The sequence below is a fragment of the Salvia splendens genome, chromosome 2, assembly GCF_004379255.2.
Source record: "Salvia splendens isolate huo1 chromosome 2, SspV2, whole genome shotgun sequence".
Classification (NCBI taxonomy): Eukaryota; Viridiplantae; Streptophyta; class Magnoliopsida; order Lamiales; family Lamiaceae; genus Salvia; species Salvia splendens.
Genome location: NC_056033.1, coordinates 29,142,622 through 29,158,360, shown reverse-complemented (window position 1 = coordinate 29,158,360; position 15,739 = coordinate 29,142,622). Strand labels below are relative to the sequence as shown.

General features: G+C 37.6%; 1 protein-coding gene across 3 annotated transcripts; it reads left to right on the top strand.

Annotated features, from left to right (window-relative positions):
• Positions 1 to 11,796: 11,796 nt before the first annotated feature.
• LOC121792116 (UDP-N-acetylglucosamine transferase subunit ALG13 homolog) lies at positions 11,797 to 14,907 on the top strand. 3 transcript variants are annotated; one of them, XM_042189938.1, is made up of 5 exons: positions 11,797 to 12,222; positions 12,907 to 12,976; positions 13,287 to 13,541; positions 14,073 to 14,172; positions 14,566 to 14,907. In XM_042189938.1, the coding sequence occupies exons 3-5, from the start codon at positions 13,362 to 13,364 to the stop codon at positions 14,820 to 14,822; spliced, it is 537 nt and encodes a 178-aa protein (XP_042045872.1). In that variant the 5' UTR covers positions 11,797 to 12,222; positions 12,907 to 12,976; positions 13,287 to 13,361; the 3' UTR covers positions 14,823 to 14,907. The 3 variants fall into 3 exon arrangements, with proteins under 3 accessions (XP_042045872.1, XP_042045871.1, XP_042045870.1); XM_042189937.1 differs by having other exon boundaries at positions 12,885 to 12,976; XM_042189936.1 differs by lacking the exon at positions 12,907 to 12,976 and having other exon boundaries at positions 11,801 to 12,222.
• The last annotated feature ends 832 nt before the right edge of the window (positions 14,908 to 15,739 follow it).

The window sequence follows — 15,739 nt, the reverse complement described above, 5'->3', positions numbered from 1 at the left end:
ATCGTATCACCTTTCATGTTAATTTTTTTTCTTTTTTAAAATTTTCACTTTTTTCTGTGCATTTTTTTAAAATCAATTTTGTTATATTAGTGTGGGGTTTTAAAATGGAAAAAGAAGGAATGTCTCATCGATGAAAAAACATTTTTATGGAGTGTATAAGTAAATAAAGTACTAGAGTACTACATATAAAACTGTATCATAATAGTTTTGGATTCAAAATCTTTTACTTTAGAGCATCCATAGTAGGACGGACATCCTAAAAACACCTCATGTCACGTCACTAGGACATTCCTCTACACTACCACATCACTATGACATCCCACTACACAATAATAGCCTAGTACTAGGATTAGCCGACGCCCTAGCCAATATATAAAACAAATTGAAAAATACGATAAATTCATTTTAATTATTGGTGTTTATCAAATATACAAAAAATTTAGTGCAATTAGTTGTAAATATTGAGTATAAATAAAAATAAAATAAAAAAATCGGGACATTCGTGCTCTTGTCCGTCGCATGACCACAATTGCGGACGAGTGTACTGACAAGGGGACGGACGACCTCTCGTCCGCCCCGGACGTCCGTCACCCGCTAGCTAGGCGACTGCAATAGTGGACGTCTGCCGGGATGTCCGCTGTTGCGGATGGTCTTAAACATTACAGTATATGCCAACTCACGCAAAACTGAAAATGCATATTTTAGTTTTGGGAACTCCTTCTAGACACGATATGGAATATGGCATTAATTAAGTGATAAGAGTTGAAAAGCGCACTTGGAGAAGGCGATAACTTTGAAAACTACCACATCAATCACATTGGTTCAAAACAGGGAATTAATTCGTCGTTTGATCTGTTGTGATATCGTGTCCAATCTTTTGTCTTTTTTATTTTATTAAGGTCACATCATATTTCTGAAACTAATGTTGATAAGGAACGGACGTGTTGAGAAGATTAATATTGCAAACATAATTTATATTATAAGGTACCATAAAATACTAGAAGCATTAATAATATTCTTGTATATAAAGAATTACTAGTTCATAACAGAAGTATTCAATATGCGGAGCTATAATAGTAGCACATAAGTGCCATCTTATATCTAAATAACTAAAATTAAATGTGCAAACATTTATTATTAAAAAAAAGTTCGAATAGCTAATTAAATGACATCCACGCCTTTTCTGTTTGTATGATTCTTCAAATTAATATACACCTAGAAGCTTCTTTCTTTATTTTATTTAAATATTGCTTGTTTATTCGTTCTGCAAATATTCCACTACAAAAAAAGTGCAAAATAGTGACAGAATTAGTGACGGCATCAAATAGCTCAACATCTACTGACAGAATTAGTGACAGATTTCACCGTCACTAATGCGGAGCAATGGCTATGGTTTCCGTCATAGTAAATATAGTGACGGATCTCCGTCACTAAAACTTTGTACTGACAAGTTTGTTATTGACGGATATACCAAAACTTGATCCGTCACTAATTTGTTAAGTGGAGAAATTTCGCTGTTTAGTGACGAAAATTTCTGTCACTAATTGGCGAGTTTTTTTTGTAGTCCATGATCCATCTCCAATTATCTGCAATCCTTTTTACATATAGGACTATTATTTAATAAGTGTTGTGTATTAATAAAATAGGTTTGATGTGTGACCGGATTAGATGATCCTTGCCACCACAGTTCGATATTCAAATTTACCTAAATATTTAATGTTTTCCTATTGAATTGTAACTATTTAATTAATGTTAATACGTGCTTAATGAGAAAATTATTCCATGTTTAAGTTGAGACGGACAGAAAATGACAACTTGGCCGGCTAATCAAAATAAAATTAAGGGTGTTGAACAATTTGATATCTTAGAATTAAGATTCAGTATAGAATATTACATTTAATTTGACTTCCAACTGAATTTTGTATGGTTTTCCCTCCTGATGAGGTCATTTCTTGCATCATCAATTGAATAAAGTCAGATATTATAATACTAACGATGAATACTATAAGCAGAAAAAAAACAAGAAATATATCTATACAATTAATAACTTGATCATAAAAGTTTCTCATAATAACACTTTTGAATTCAACTCGATCGATATTATAATATGAACAAATTATGTCTCAAATAATTTCGCAGGTTAAGAGTCGTTTGATGATATTTTTCGGGCTACAAAACATGAAGTTATAAACTGTTGGTTTTGGGGATTACAAGAGATAACAGAACCGAACGTAATACAACCCAAAAGAAAGGAAAAGAAGGAACTGAACTTTAGAAAGTACAACGTAGAATCGAAACTACTAAATAAGTATGATTAGCCGAGTCGAGGAGGCCTCTTCCCGCAAGACGAGATACGCCCCGGTAGTGCTCTTCGGTTTGGCGTGTCGTCCCCAAAGGTAAAACGGCTACGTCTCTATTGATGCAGCACCGCAATCAGTAGAGCTCCGACGAACGGGATGGAGGAGAGGGCAGAGCTTCGACAGAAAACAATGCAGAGAGAGGGAGAGAGCTTATGATGCAGAATGCTTGTATGTGTCTCCTAATGCAGTGGTATGGCTAGCCTATTTATAGGCCAAGCCGCCATGCAGGGTCAACCAGCCATTGAAGGCTCATCATGGCAATTCGTAACCGACGTCGGTTACAGGCGTGTGGCTGGAGTGTGCCACCCGTGTGTGGAGCGTGTGGATTTCTCACGTGGCAGCCGTAACTGTGCCTCGCTTGACGACGTGTCAAGCCACTTGGATTGCTGACTCGGCGGTGGTCTAAAAAGAATAGTTTGGGCCAAGCCCAAAGACCACCCAAAGACCAATTGCCAAGATCCAAGTCCAAGTCCAAGATCGAGATCGGGATCGGGCCCGCGGCCCGCGAGCGCGAGCGCGTGCACGGGCACGGGCTAGGGCAGGCGGCGGCGCGCGCGTGTGCGCGCGTGTGGGCTCTTTCACCCATCTTGGTCCACTATAATTATTAAGTAACATAAAATCACTTAATTTATACACATTAAAAGATGTGTTAATCCTCCAATGTGGGATAATTAACACTAGTTAATTATTCCCTAAGCTCCAACTCCAAGCTTTAATTAAAAGCTAATTATGCCCAACTTTAATCAACTATTTCTCACTCACCGGAAATCGGATTTGAGAAAGTGAATATACTACATTTATCTACGTAAAATGTAGATCGACGCTATGTCATTTAATTTCACAAAATTAAATGTCTCGTCACATTTATTATGTGGTCAAAATCCATTGACCGGGCATATTTATTACCATGATTTCTACAATCCCCCACATGAGTGGAAATAGCCGAATGCATATGCATGCAGACACAAGCTCAACCCTCGAGAGGTATATAAGCATAAGGATAGGTATTTGTTGGCCTTGAACCTTCCATAGTCGACACCATCGGATACACAGGCGGCTTAGTAGCGCGATACTTTGAACTAATCCCCCACGGCGTGCACCGAGACAATGGTGTTAACGCTTAAACACCTCAACCTCATCCGTTCTCATGTTTTGTGTCCATTGCGGTCTTGGACACCACTTTGGATTCATAAGTGTGTTTTATGAAGCGACCACACTTCCCACTTACATAGGTGATTCTTAGTCAAGTATCTTGTCATACTTGGTCTCTTTGAGAACTCTATCTCTTTGAGATTCATAAGAACCATTAGAAGTCATAGACTTGGCCTTTACCACTAGGCAAGTTCTCCAACACTCTATTGCTCTCTAGGGAATAGATATAGTTGAGTGTTTCTCATGAACTCTCATAGCTTAGTTGTCCCTTTGAACCAAGTTCTTGGGATCTCCAGTCATCATGGTTGGGTTACCGCTATGATAATTCTTTAGTTTGTGGATTTCAAACCCATTCCCTCTAGCAACTTATTCATTTGATCACGGTTTAACCCTTTGGTTAGCGGATCCGCTAGATTATCTATTGACTTCACATAGTCAATTGTAATCATGCCAGTTGTGATCAAATGTCTCACGGTGTTATGTCGTCGACGTATATGTCGAGACTTACCGTTATAGAAACCATTGTTTGCCCTTCCAATAGCCGCTTGGCTATCGCAGTGGATTAGCACTGGTGGCACTGGCTTAGACCAACATGGAATATCTTCAAGGAAGTTCTTAAGCCACTCGGCTTCCTCACCCGCCTTATCTAAGGCAATGAACTCCGATTCCATTGTTGATCGGGCTATACATGTCCGTTTTGTGGATTTCCACGATACAGCACCTCCCCCAATAGTAAAGACGTATCCACTTGTTGAAAGTGAGTCTCTATTATCGGATATCCAATTGGCATCACAGTACCCTTCAAGTACCGGGGAGTATCTCGAGAAGTGTAGCCCAAGATTTTGAGTATGTTTTAAATATCTCAAAACCCTCACAAGAGCTCTCCAATGCTCATTGCTTGGATTGCTCGTGTAACGACTCAACTTGTTCACGGTACAAGCAATGTCAGGTCGAGTGCAATTAGTCAAGTACATAATGCACCCGATGACCCGTGCATACTCTTCTTGTGCAACGGGCTCGCCTTTGTTCTTGCTTAAGTGAACGTCGAGTTCAATTGGAGTCTTAACTGGCGCGCCCTCATAGGTTTTGAATTTATTCAATATCTTCTCAACATAATGTGATTGTGTTAAGATGATTCCATCATTCGTTCTTAGAATCTTCTTTCCTAGAATTACATCGGCTAGACCCATGTCTTTCATGTCAAAGTTTCTCTTTAACATGACCTTTGTATCGTTAATTACTTGAGTGTTACTACCCAAGATTAACATATCATCAACGTATAGACACACTATAACATGGCCGTTATTAGTGCTCTTGATGTAGACACATTTGTCACATTCGTTGATTTTAAACCCATTTGATAACATCACATTATCAAACTTCAAGTGCCACTGCAATGGCGCTTGTTTTAATCCATATAAGAACTTTACGAGCTTGCATACCTTTTTCTCTTGTCCAGGTACTACAAACCCTTCGGGTTGTTCCATATATATTTCATCTTCTAATTCACCATTTAGAAACGCGGTCTTTACATCCATTTGATGAATCTCAAGATTGTGCAATGCAGCAATAGCGAGAAGCACTCGGATCGATGTAATCCTTGTTACAGGTGAATAGGTATCGAAGAAGTCATGTCCTTCCTTTTGTTTAAAACCCTTTACTACTAATCGGGCTTTATACTTATCCACTGTTCCATCGGCCTTAAATTTCCTTTTAAGTACCCATTTGCAACCTAAAGGTTTCGCACCTTCAGGTAGATCTACCAACACCCAAGTGTGGTTTAGCAAAATTGAATCAATTTCGCTTTGAACAGCTTCTCTCCAATGCAGCCCGTCTGGGCCAGCAAAGGCTACTTTTATCGATGTTGGTTCTTCATCCAACATGAAAGCAATGTAGTCAGGACCAAAAGTTTTTGGTGTTCTGACTCTATTACCACGTCTTAGTACTGTATCTTTTGGATCGGGCCTTGCACGCTTGCGCGATTCAGGTTCCGCATCCGCTGATTTAGAACTAGTGGCTTCTTCTTCAACTGGTTTAGAACTAGTGGCTTCTTCAATTCTTGTCTTAGAATTGGTTGAGACTTTTTCCTTGTCTTTGCAAGGAAATGTATTTTCGAGAAATACAGCATTCCTCGACTCAATTGTTGTTCCTACTGTGATAGTCGATATTTCAGACTTGTGAACAACAAATCGATATGCACTACTGTTAAGTGCATATCCAATGAAGATGCAATCAACCGTCTTAGGTCCGATTGTAACTTCTTTGGGCGGAGGAACCATCACCTTTGCCAAACACCCCCACACTTTGAGGTATTTGTAGGATGGCTTCCTTCCCTTCCACAACTCATAAGGAGTGACATCTTTTCCTTTGAGAGGGATCTTATTCAAGATATAGTTGGCTGTCAAAACAGCTTCCCCCCACATGTTATGTGGTAATCCTGAAGTTAGAAGCAGTGCATTCATCATCTCTTTTAGAGTTCGATTCTTGCGTTCTGCAACACCATTAGATTGTGGTGAATATGGAGCAGTTGTTTGATGAATTATACCACTTGCGTTGCATAACTCCTCAAACGGGGCTACATATTCTCCTCCTCTATCGCTTCGAATCATTTTGATTTTACAACCAAGTTGATTCTCAACTTCGTTCTTATAATTTTTGAACGCCTCTATTGCTTCATCTTTACTTCTTAAAAGATAAATGTAGCAATATCTTGTGCAATCATCTATGAAAGTGATAAAGTACTTTTTACCACCTCTTGTTTGCACCATCTTTAAATCACATACATCCGTGTGAATTAATTCAAGGGGTTTTGTGCTTCGTTCAACCGAATGAAACGGCAACTTAGTCATTTTTGCTTCAAGACAAAGTTCACATTTATCTTGGATATCCAATTCATTAGCCTTTAGTAAATCTAAATTTAATAATCTTTTAATGGCTTTTGAATTTACATGTCCCAATCTACAATGCCACAAATTTGAAGACTCGGTCAAATAAGAGGAAGTAGATGTTTTATTCTTATTAGCCAATGGCTTTGGAACACGCAGTGTTGCTACACTAAGCTTGAAAAGTCCGTCGGTTACATAACCTTTTCCGAGGGACTTCCCAAACTTATACAATGCAAACCTATCGGATTCAAATACAAGTTTAAAACCCTTATTCACTAGTATTGATTCTGAAACTAGGTTCTTCCGGATGTCCGGAACGTGCAGCGCATCCTTCAAGGTGATTGAGACGCCAGACGTCATCTTGAGGATTACATCACCAACTCCGAGGATTTCAGACGAGGCTTGATTCCCCATGTTTATCTTTCTCCCTTCAACGTTGTTGTAGGTGGAGAACATACTTCTATCTGCGCAGACGTGTGCAGTAGCGCCGGTATCAATATACCAGCCACCCTTGTTGTTGTTAACAAGGTTGACCTATTCAGTGACCACAGCAATGAGGTCGTTCTCATCCCATTCCTTGAACTCCTTCTCAACGACGTGGGCAGCCGGCTTCTTCTTCTTGCTGCGGCAGTCTTTAGCAAAGTGGCCTTGTTTGCCACATTTGTAGCAGTCGCCTTCAAACTTCTTTGAAGGCTGCTTTCCCTTCCCTTTGTCGCTTGGACGGTTTGGGCGAGGGCGTTTGTTGGAGGGACCGCCCCGCTCCAACAGGTTGGCTTTGGCTTCATTTGGGGTGAATCCCTTAGCCTTTTGGTCGCTTTTGCGCACATCTGCCTCAATGCGCAACTTCACGATCAAGTCTTCAAAGGTCATCTGCTTTCGCTTGTGCTTGAGATAACTCTTGAAGTCCTTCCAACTTGGAGAGAGTTTGTCAATGATCGTGCACCTTAGGAACTTATCGGGCAAGGTCATCCCTTCAGCCACTAAGGAGTGGATGATCATTTGGAGCTCTTGGACTTGCTCCATGATGGGTCGAGAGTCGACCATCTTGTAGTCCATAAACTTGGATGCTACAACCTGTTCAGTCCCTGCAGCATTGTCTATGCTATTTTTCTTCTCTAGGCTCTCCCACATTTGTTTAGATGTGGTTACATTGGAGTATACATTATAGAGGCTATCATCTAATGCACTAAAATAAAGTTTTTACATAGATAATCCCCTTTTCTCCAAGCCTCATAGTCCGCCGTGACTTCGAGCCTAGTCTCTTGGTCGCTTGGCGCGGGCGGCTCGTTCTCCGTGAGGAAGTTGGCGACGCCCAATGTTGTCAAGTAGAACAACATCTTTTGGTACCACCTCTTGAAGTCTGATCCTCCAAACTTGGGTCGTTTCTCGGCCGGTGGCATCATTCTTGGTGCCAAAGGTGCCGCAGTTGGTCCTTGTAAGGAACCAATTCCGTTGCCCCCGAAGGAGCCAACAACGTGGTTGGGCATAGAGCCCCCACCATTCACGTTAGGCATAGAGCCCGCCATGAACGTACTATCCCCGAAGGGACTAGCACTCGCATGAGACCTGAAGGCCCCAGCATTCGTGTGAGGCCCGAAGACCCCAGCACTCGATCCATTAAAGGATCCGAAGGAACCACTAAAAGTGGAACCAACCGATCCACTCGAGGTGGATCCACCAGTGAGCCCAAGGGGGTTAACGAACTCCCAAGGGGTTGTTGATGAAGAGGGATAGCGCCCGGGAGTGGGCATCATCGTTGGAATCGACGACGTGTTGACCGGTCCAGTGGTCAAGTCCAAGTCCAAGTCCAAGATCGAGATCGGGATCGGGATCGGGATCGGGCCCGGGGCCCGAGGCCCGCGAGCACGGGCACGGGCACGGGCACGGGCGGGCGGGCGGCGGCGGCGCGTGCGTGTGCGTGCGTGTGGGCTCTTTCACCCATCTTGGTCCACTATAATTATTAAGTAACATAAAGTCACTTAATTTATACACATTAAAAGATGTGTTAATCCTCCAATGTGGGATAATTAACACTAGTTAATTATTCCCTAAGCTCCAACTCCAAGCTTTAATTAAAAGCTAATTATGCCCAACTTTAATCAACTATTTCTCACTCACCGGAAATCGGATTTGAGAAAGTGAATATACTACATTTATCTACGTAAAATGTAGATCGACGCTATGTCATTTAATTTCACAAAATTAAATGTCTCGTCACATTTATTATGTGGTCAAAATCCATTGACCGAGCATATTTATTACCATGATTTCTACATAAACATGCCACTGGAATTTTTATCTAGATAGGAAATTAAAACTGTGTGGCGAATTTTTATTGTTGTTTTTATTTTTGCATCCATAAAAAACATACTCCAATATATATTTTCCTAAAATAAAGGTATCAATATCAGTATTTATTACCATAAAAGTCACAAGAAGAAGAAGGACCTTGAAAATTTTGGCAGTACATTTAGTTATTTTATAATGAGAGTAAATCGAACAAACACACATAAATTTTAATTAATTGAATCAAAACGTGTAACGTGGCAATTACATTAAAATTTTAAAACACGGGCAATTTTCGCAACGTGAACCCAATTAACACATTAGTTTTTGGGCTGAAAGATGAGGCCCCCATAAAGTTATATTATTGTTAGCCTTCATTCCTAGAATAATTTAATTCTATTCATAACCAAATTTTTTTGTTCTTATTATATTGGGCCTTGATTTAATAATAGTAATAAGATTTAAAATGTACTAGTTTTGCCCTTATAAATTACAACCTTTATATTAAAAAAATATTTAACTTTTCATCGTCTCTCTAAAATCTACAAAAATTTGGAATTCAATTTTATATCGCCTCATGCCCTCATCCCATTACCAGTATTGGCGGCCCTAGATTCATCATATACACGAATATATGCATGTAGTCATGTACGCAATATATTAATTAAATAGAAATTAAATTTTCTAATGAATTCATATTCACGGTGTAAAATTAAAATATACTATAACGATTTCAGTCTTAAAAACTTGTAGTTCAGTAAGTCAATCCGTGATCTCTTTATACAGTCACCAATTTAACTTTCTTGTTTGCAATATAGTACTATAGTTTTTAGCTAATATTTTGAAATTGATTCCAAAAATTTGTCCTACCACAAGAAGAGAATGATGGATTAACTTTAAGTTGGTCGGGCCTTGGATGCTACATATAATTTTCTTTGTCTATTGGAACAATTCCAATGTTCCGTTTCATGATTATTGCTTTCCGAATCATGCATAAAGTATATCAAAACTTATTTTTATTTAAAAAAAAGATTAAATTAAAATTATTAGAGTAGGATGATTAGCAGTAGAGATTGCACCATGTAACAGATTTATATAATTAATTTATACAATAAGGGTAAATATGGATCCTAAGCCTAGACTTAAACATCTTCCCACTAGATCCTATTTTGTTTAAAATGAACACAGAAATCTATTATAGAAACTATAAAATGAAATAAAATTCTTGCAATATACTATAGTTCGCTAAGTTTCTTTCATCAGGAGACTCTCTAATGGATTGATTTGTGCCACATGTTTTCGAGTTCACTTATGTTCTATAATGAGATGTATTTGCATGTGTAGATGCTATTCATGGCGTGGAAATGGTGGTAAATCGCTAGGACACGAGATCTGTGAGAATAGAGAAAACTGAATTTCTATCTGTGAAATCAGAGAGAACTGCGGTGAGAACAGAGAAATTTCAATGAGAAAAAAATATTCAGATTGGCGAGATCTATAATGAGATGTATTTGCATGTGTAGATGCTATTCATGGCGTGGAAATGGTGGTAAATCGCTAGGACACGAGATCTGTGAGAATAGAGAAAACTGAATTTCTATTTGTGAAATCAGAGAGAACCGCGGTGAGAACAGAGAAATTTCAATGAGAAAAAAATATTCAGATCGGCGAGATTCAAATCAACCGATTCAAAAATTGAAATGAAAACAGAGCTTGATGAGAGAAAATTGAAAAACCTGAGAGGAGATCAAACACTTTTTCCGCCGGAGGTTAGTTGATCGGAAAACTCTCCGACAACAAATCAACACGATTGTTCATTATGAACAAAGAGAAAAATAGACCAGGAGATAAGAGTTATATAAATTGAGAATTGAATAGGATGGAAAAACCTCCATTGAAGGAGGATGAAGATTTTACAGAAACTCGTAGATGTAAGAGGAAAGAGGAAAGAGAAAAGAGAGAGAAATATCTTTAATGACTACATTTTTATTAATTAGTGACTACAAAAATACAACGAGATGGCTTATATAGGCCAAAAACTAAAGGCTAAACAAACTAATTAATCCTAAACAATAAATACATTTTGATTTTCCAATTCTAATACTAATCTTTGTATCAATTCGATTTTTACCTTGGAAGAAGTATTCTTCGTCTGTCCATATATGTTCTTGATTTGCTTGGTTCAGTGGTTTTTGTGTTGCGAGAAGTTTTGTAGCAAGTTTCGTCTTTTTGAACTCCGATCTTGTTTTATATCCGTGAATCGCCGGTTGATACAAGAGGAAACTTGATGTAATTTCTCGATCGTGTGCTACCTGTAGAAATTTGGCTTCAAGAACGTGTGATAGGTGTAACTAGAGTCTGGAGAGGAGGTGGAAGTGTGTCCAAGGTTTGTGTGTTGGGGAGAAGACAATTTTTTCCTTTTTTTAATTTTATTTTCCCCTTTTATATTTTTAGGCAGGATACTATATTTATTTAGTGATTTATGTAGTAGTATCATTGGTGTCAGTGCGTATATTTTTTCCAAAATTCTCATTTTTATTAATTTAAAATTTCAGATTTTGTTTTTAATCTTATAAATAAAATGGCAAAATCTCATTTTAGAATTATCTTAATTTTAAATAAAAAATGGAGTTTTATTTAATAGTATAGGATATTATTTCAAAAATATATTGCTCTATTGTTTTTGTTGGTTTATATCTTAAGAAACCTGTTTTTTGTCAAGGTCAATTGTACGTTGTTTCGAGAGTTATAAGTCGTGAATGATTGAAGATTTTAGTTTATTTTCATTATTTGAAAATTTATGTTCCGTACATACATTGGTTAAATATGATTCATTTATTTTATTTTATTTTACTGCACTCAGTTTATAATTTAAAATTGTAGGTATCGTTTGTCGAATATGAAATGTTTCATTTAGAGTGTGTTGGAAGGAATATATATTTTTTTGTTATTATAATGCTATTAATTATTTATAATGTTATGAATAATTATTGTAATTCACACATTCTAATCATAAACATAGTTAGATTCTTATTGTCCTCTATTTTTAAAATCTATTTACCATAATTTCTTTTTTCATTATTTGAAAATTGTAGTAACTATAATCTCAATCTAGAGTAATATAACAATATTGCCTCCCTAATAGACTAAACCCTAAAGTGACGCCTCTACATCACCGCCGTCCACCGCTGCACTCACTCTCGCCGCTCACCGATCTGCCTCGCTGCTGCACTCACCCATTCCCATCTCTCCCTCTTACCGCCTCACCCACGTTGCCTCCGCCGCGCACCACATCCTCTTCTCTCCCCTTACCGCCTCACCCACCTCGCCGTCGCGCTCACCGCCGGCCTACCTGCCTCACCCACCTCTTTTTTCTCTAAATTTCGCCTTCTTTATTTAATTTTCTCACTGCTCCTCGCCAGTCAACAGGAAATCAATCCACCGGCGATTTTAATCCTCAAATATCGCTGCCGGAAACCTGGGTATCCACTGTCAAAGCCTCGGATCTACTCTGCACTAGTCTTCTCTGTCTTTCGTAGGTGAGTATACGCACAATTATTTCTGTGAATTTACGAAACTGATCTTACATATACTGTATAAAGGAATTAGGAGCTCCAGTTAAGTATCACATTTCTGCAATACCTTTTTATGGCGCGGACCATGATTTGACTGCTGAATTTCAACTTGTAAAATTTTTTCTGATTCTTAAACTTCTGGTGCTTCAATGTAATGGAGTTGGTAAATGTGGATCAGCAAGTATGAACTAATGCCTGTTGCATTGTTTTGAACAATTCTATCAAATGATCTAAAATGGTCAATACTAGTCAATCAGCATGTACAAAAATCTGCTGGGAAATATAGATTATTAATTTTTAGAATTCAAATGGAGGAAGTGTTTGCTTGTTTCTGGTCGTTATTATTGTATATCCTGTATTACGATTTCTGGCAATTCTCTCTAGGATTAGTTGTGGTAGAGGATGTAGAAAAAATATCTCAGTTTGAGATGTTGCTCAAGAAACAATTGAACCCGTGATAAATGATAATGGAGCATTATGTATGGGCTTAGGTGTGTGTAGAACATTTAATTCTTATGCTGCACTACATTTGCATCAAAAGTTATATCCCAGTTTGAAACTCATATGCTATAATCTATACTTGGAAAAGAAATATATATGCTCAAACCTTTGTTTATACTTTGTAGTCTTATATTGTATTTATAAAAGGATGGTATCCATGGGCTGCTGAAGATTGCAACCACATTTAGTTCTGCTTGATCAGATTACTTGCTCAAAGGTGCAATTTTCTCTTAGCAATGGGATGTTTAAGGTTACAATCTAGCATCAATTTATTTATCAATATATTACACATCATCTTTCCATCTTCTCTCAAAATATGGCACAAAAGTCTTTTCATCCAACTGTCACTTTTAAGTAGTATAGATTTCGATATTTTTTCTCATACTGTAGTGAAATTTTATGATATAGATGAAGCAAAGGTGAATCATGATCTTTATTCTTTGTCTGGAAATTGGTAAAAATTGATTAATGTGAAATTCGAAGTGAAGTTTGAGTTGAGCTAAGTAAACGAACTTTTCTTTTTTCAGCGTGTTAACTTTTGTGGAAACCCTGCCTTTCCATCATTAGTTGCTCTAGAAACCGAAAAAACTCAAGAACACAGGATGGGTGAGATTGATGACATTTCGGAGTCGAAAAGTGTAGTCTTCGTGACTGTTGGAACAACTAGTTTTGATGCATTGGTTAGAGCTGTAGACAGTCAGGAGGTCAGGGAAGCTCTGTTTAGAAAGGGCTATACTGACCTTGTCATTCAAATGGGCCGGGGATCATACATCCCGTCAAAGGTATTGGCTAATAGACACATGGTATTTGAATTGAGTTTCTTGCATCAATTTCGGTTTTGAGAGCAATGAAGCAATGTGTAGTAGCATGAATACACGAAAATGAGCTCTGGAATAATGTCTATATTATATCTGAGCTGTCCTTGCATTACTGTAAAATTATTACCTTATGCTTGGTTTGTGATTTGGGGTAGTGTTCGTCAAAACACCTTTGAACCAGTTTGTCTATGATGCATTTATCTCACGTCTATTGGTCCTATGCATTTGTGAGCTTATCTTTATATTTATAGTTTTGGAATTTGATGCTCATGCCCTTGTGGAATTTATGCTTTTGTTATCTGGCTCCTTTCTGCTTTCCAAAGCCAAAATAGAAGCTTTAGTGGTGTGTCTAAAATCTAAAAGTTGGGTGTAACTGCAATTGTTCACTTAGGTTGTTAAGGCAGATTTCTCTGTTGTCCATCTCGTCTGACTGATTATTCTAAACCAGGCACACTGTCATTTCTATTATCTTAATTTAATGACATCAAATTTCAGTGTAGTGGTGAAGATGGGTCATTATCTGTTGATTATTTTACATTTTCATCAAGCATAGCTGAGTATTTGAAGTCGGCATCTCTCGTAATCAGTCATGCAGGTAACCTTTGTCTTCATGAAGTATGTTTCATCAAATTGTATTCTTTATCCTCTGAATGATGACAAGCTATTTCTGCCTCTTTCAATTTCAATTTGTATTCTCAAACATTCTTATTATATGTGAAAAAGAATGATTAGTATTTCTGCCTCTTTTTCTCCGTATTTCTCTTCTTCTCGCACATAGACTACCATCTTACTAAATTAGTATACTTTGTTGAAAAATTTGTCTAATGTGTTTTGCACAGGACAAATAGTGGGCTATTGATGAATTAATCCATGTCTTAGTGTATCATCAAATGTGTATTCTGGGATGCGTAGTTTGTGTAATATAGTTCTTATTTGTTCTCAAGTCACAGAGCTCCACCACGTTACCGATACTTACTTTGTTCACTAGGTTCTGGGAGCATATTTGAGACGCTCCGACTGAGGAAACCCCTGATTGTAGTCGTGAATGAGGATTTAATGGACAATCACCAAAGTGAACTTGCTGAAGAACTGGCTGAAAGAAACCATTTGTTCTGCGCTCGGCCTCAGACTCTTTATGAAACCATTTCTGCTATGGATCCAAATTCTCTTGTACCTTATCAACCCGGTGATGCTACGCCGGTTGCTAAATTTATTAATAGGTTTTTAGGTTTCGTAGATGAATGACTACCAATTGTAAACTCTACTGTTTTGAATACAGGTGGTTATCTTAGAGAAAAACAATGATATCTGTATAATATACTATTCGTCATTTTATGTACCTTCATCATATCACAATCTTGCTCCTACATAAAAAGACAATAAGAAGTGTAAGATTATCTTTAGATATGTGCAAAAAGATCCCACATATCAACATCAACGCCTTGACTTATTTTTTCTCTTTTGCTCTATAAATAAGTAGCATCCAAACTCAAAATTCTGAGAAGAGCATTCAGGATATTTCCAGCAAAATATCTGAAAACAAGATCTTCTTTTGGCAGAGGTATGTGTTACAATAATCATATCCTCATAATATAGATAATGTTGCATGAGATGAATATCTATAAACATATATATACAAAAGTATACTTGTACTTTGATTGACATACTTGTTCAAATCAATAAACATGGAAGACAGGGATGTTTCAGAAGATTGGCAGCAAGTCGATGAAGAAGGAAATTCCTCCGCTGTTAAAGACAACTTCTTCACCAGGTCATCAGTTTTTCCACCCGGAAATCATGAAGATTTGCCAATCACTAATCAAGGCGATGAGCGTCAGCAGGTGCAGCCACAGGAACCTGTATATCATAAATTAAAGTCTTATAAAATCGTTTGCCAAATGCAAAATATTTCATTTATAATGGGCTGGGAGGAGTACATTTCTCTTTTTGATAATATTGTTTATGATGTTATTAGGTGTTTATAATGTTGTGATTAACAAATATTCTTAACTATCTACGTCTTATTATATATCCTCAATTTTTTAATTTACTTATTTTATAATTTATATTCATAATTTGAAAATCTTATAATTGAACACACAGGAGATGGTTGATAACAAGGCGAATAATGAAAGCGTGCTGTGCTGCTCAGCTTATACAGA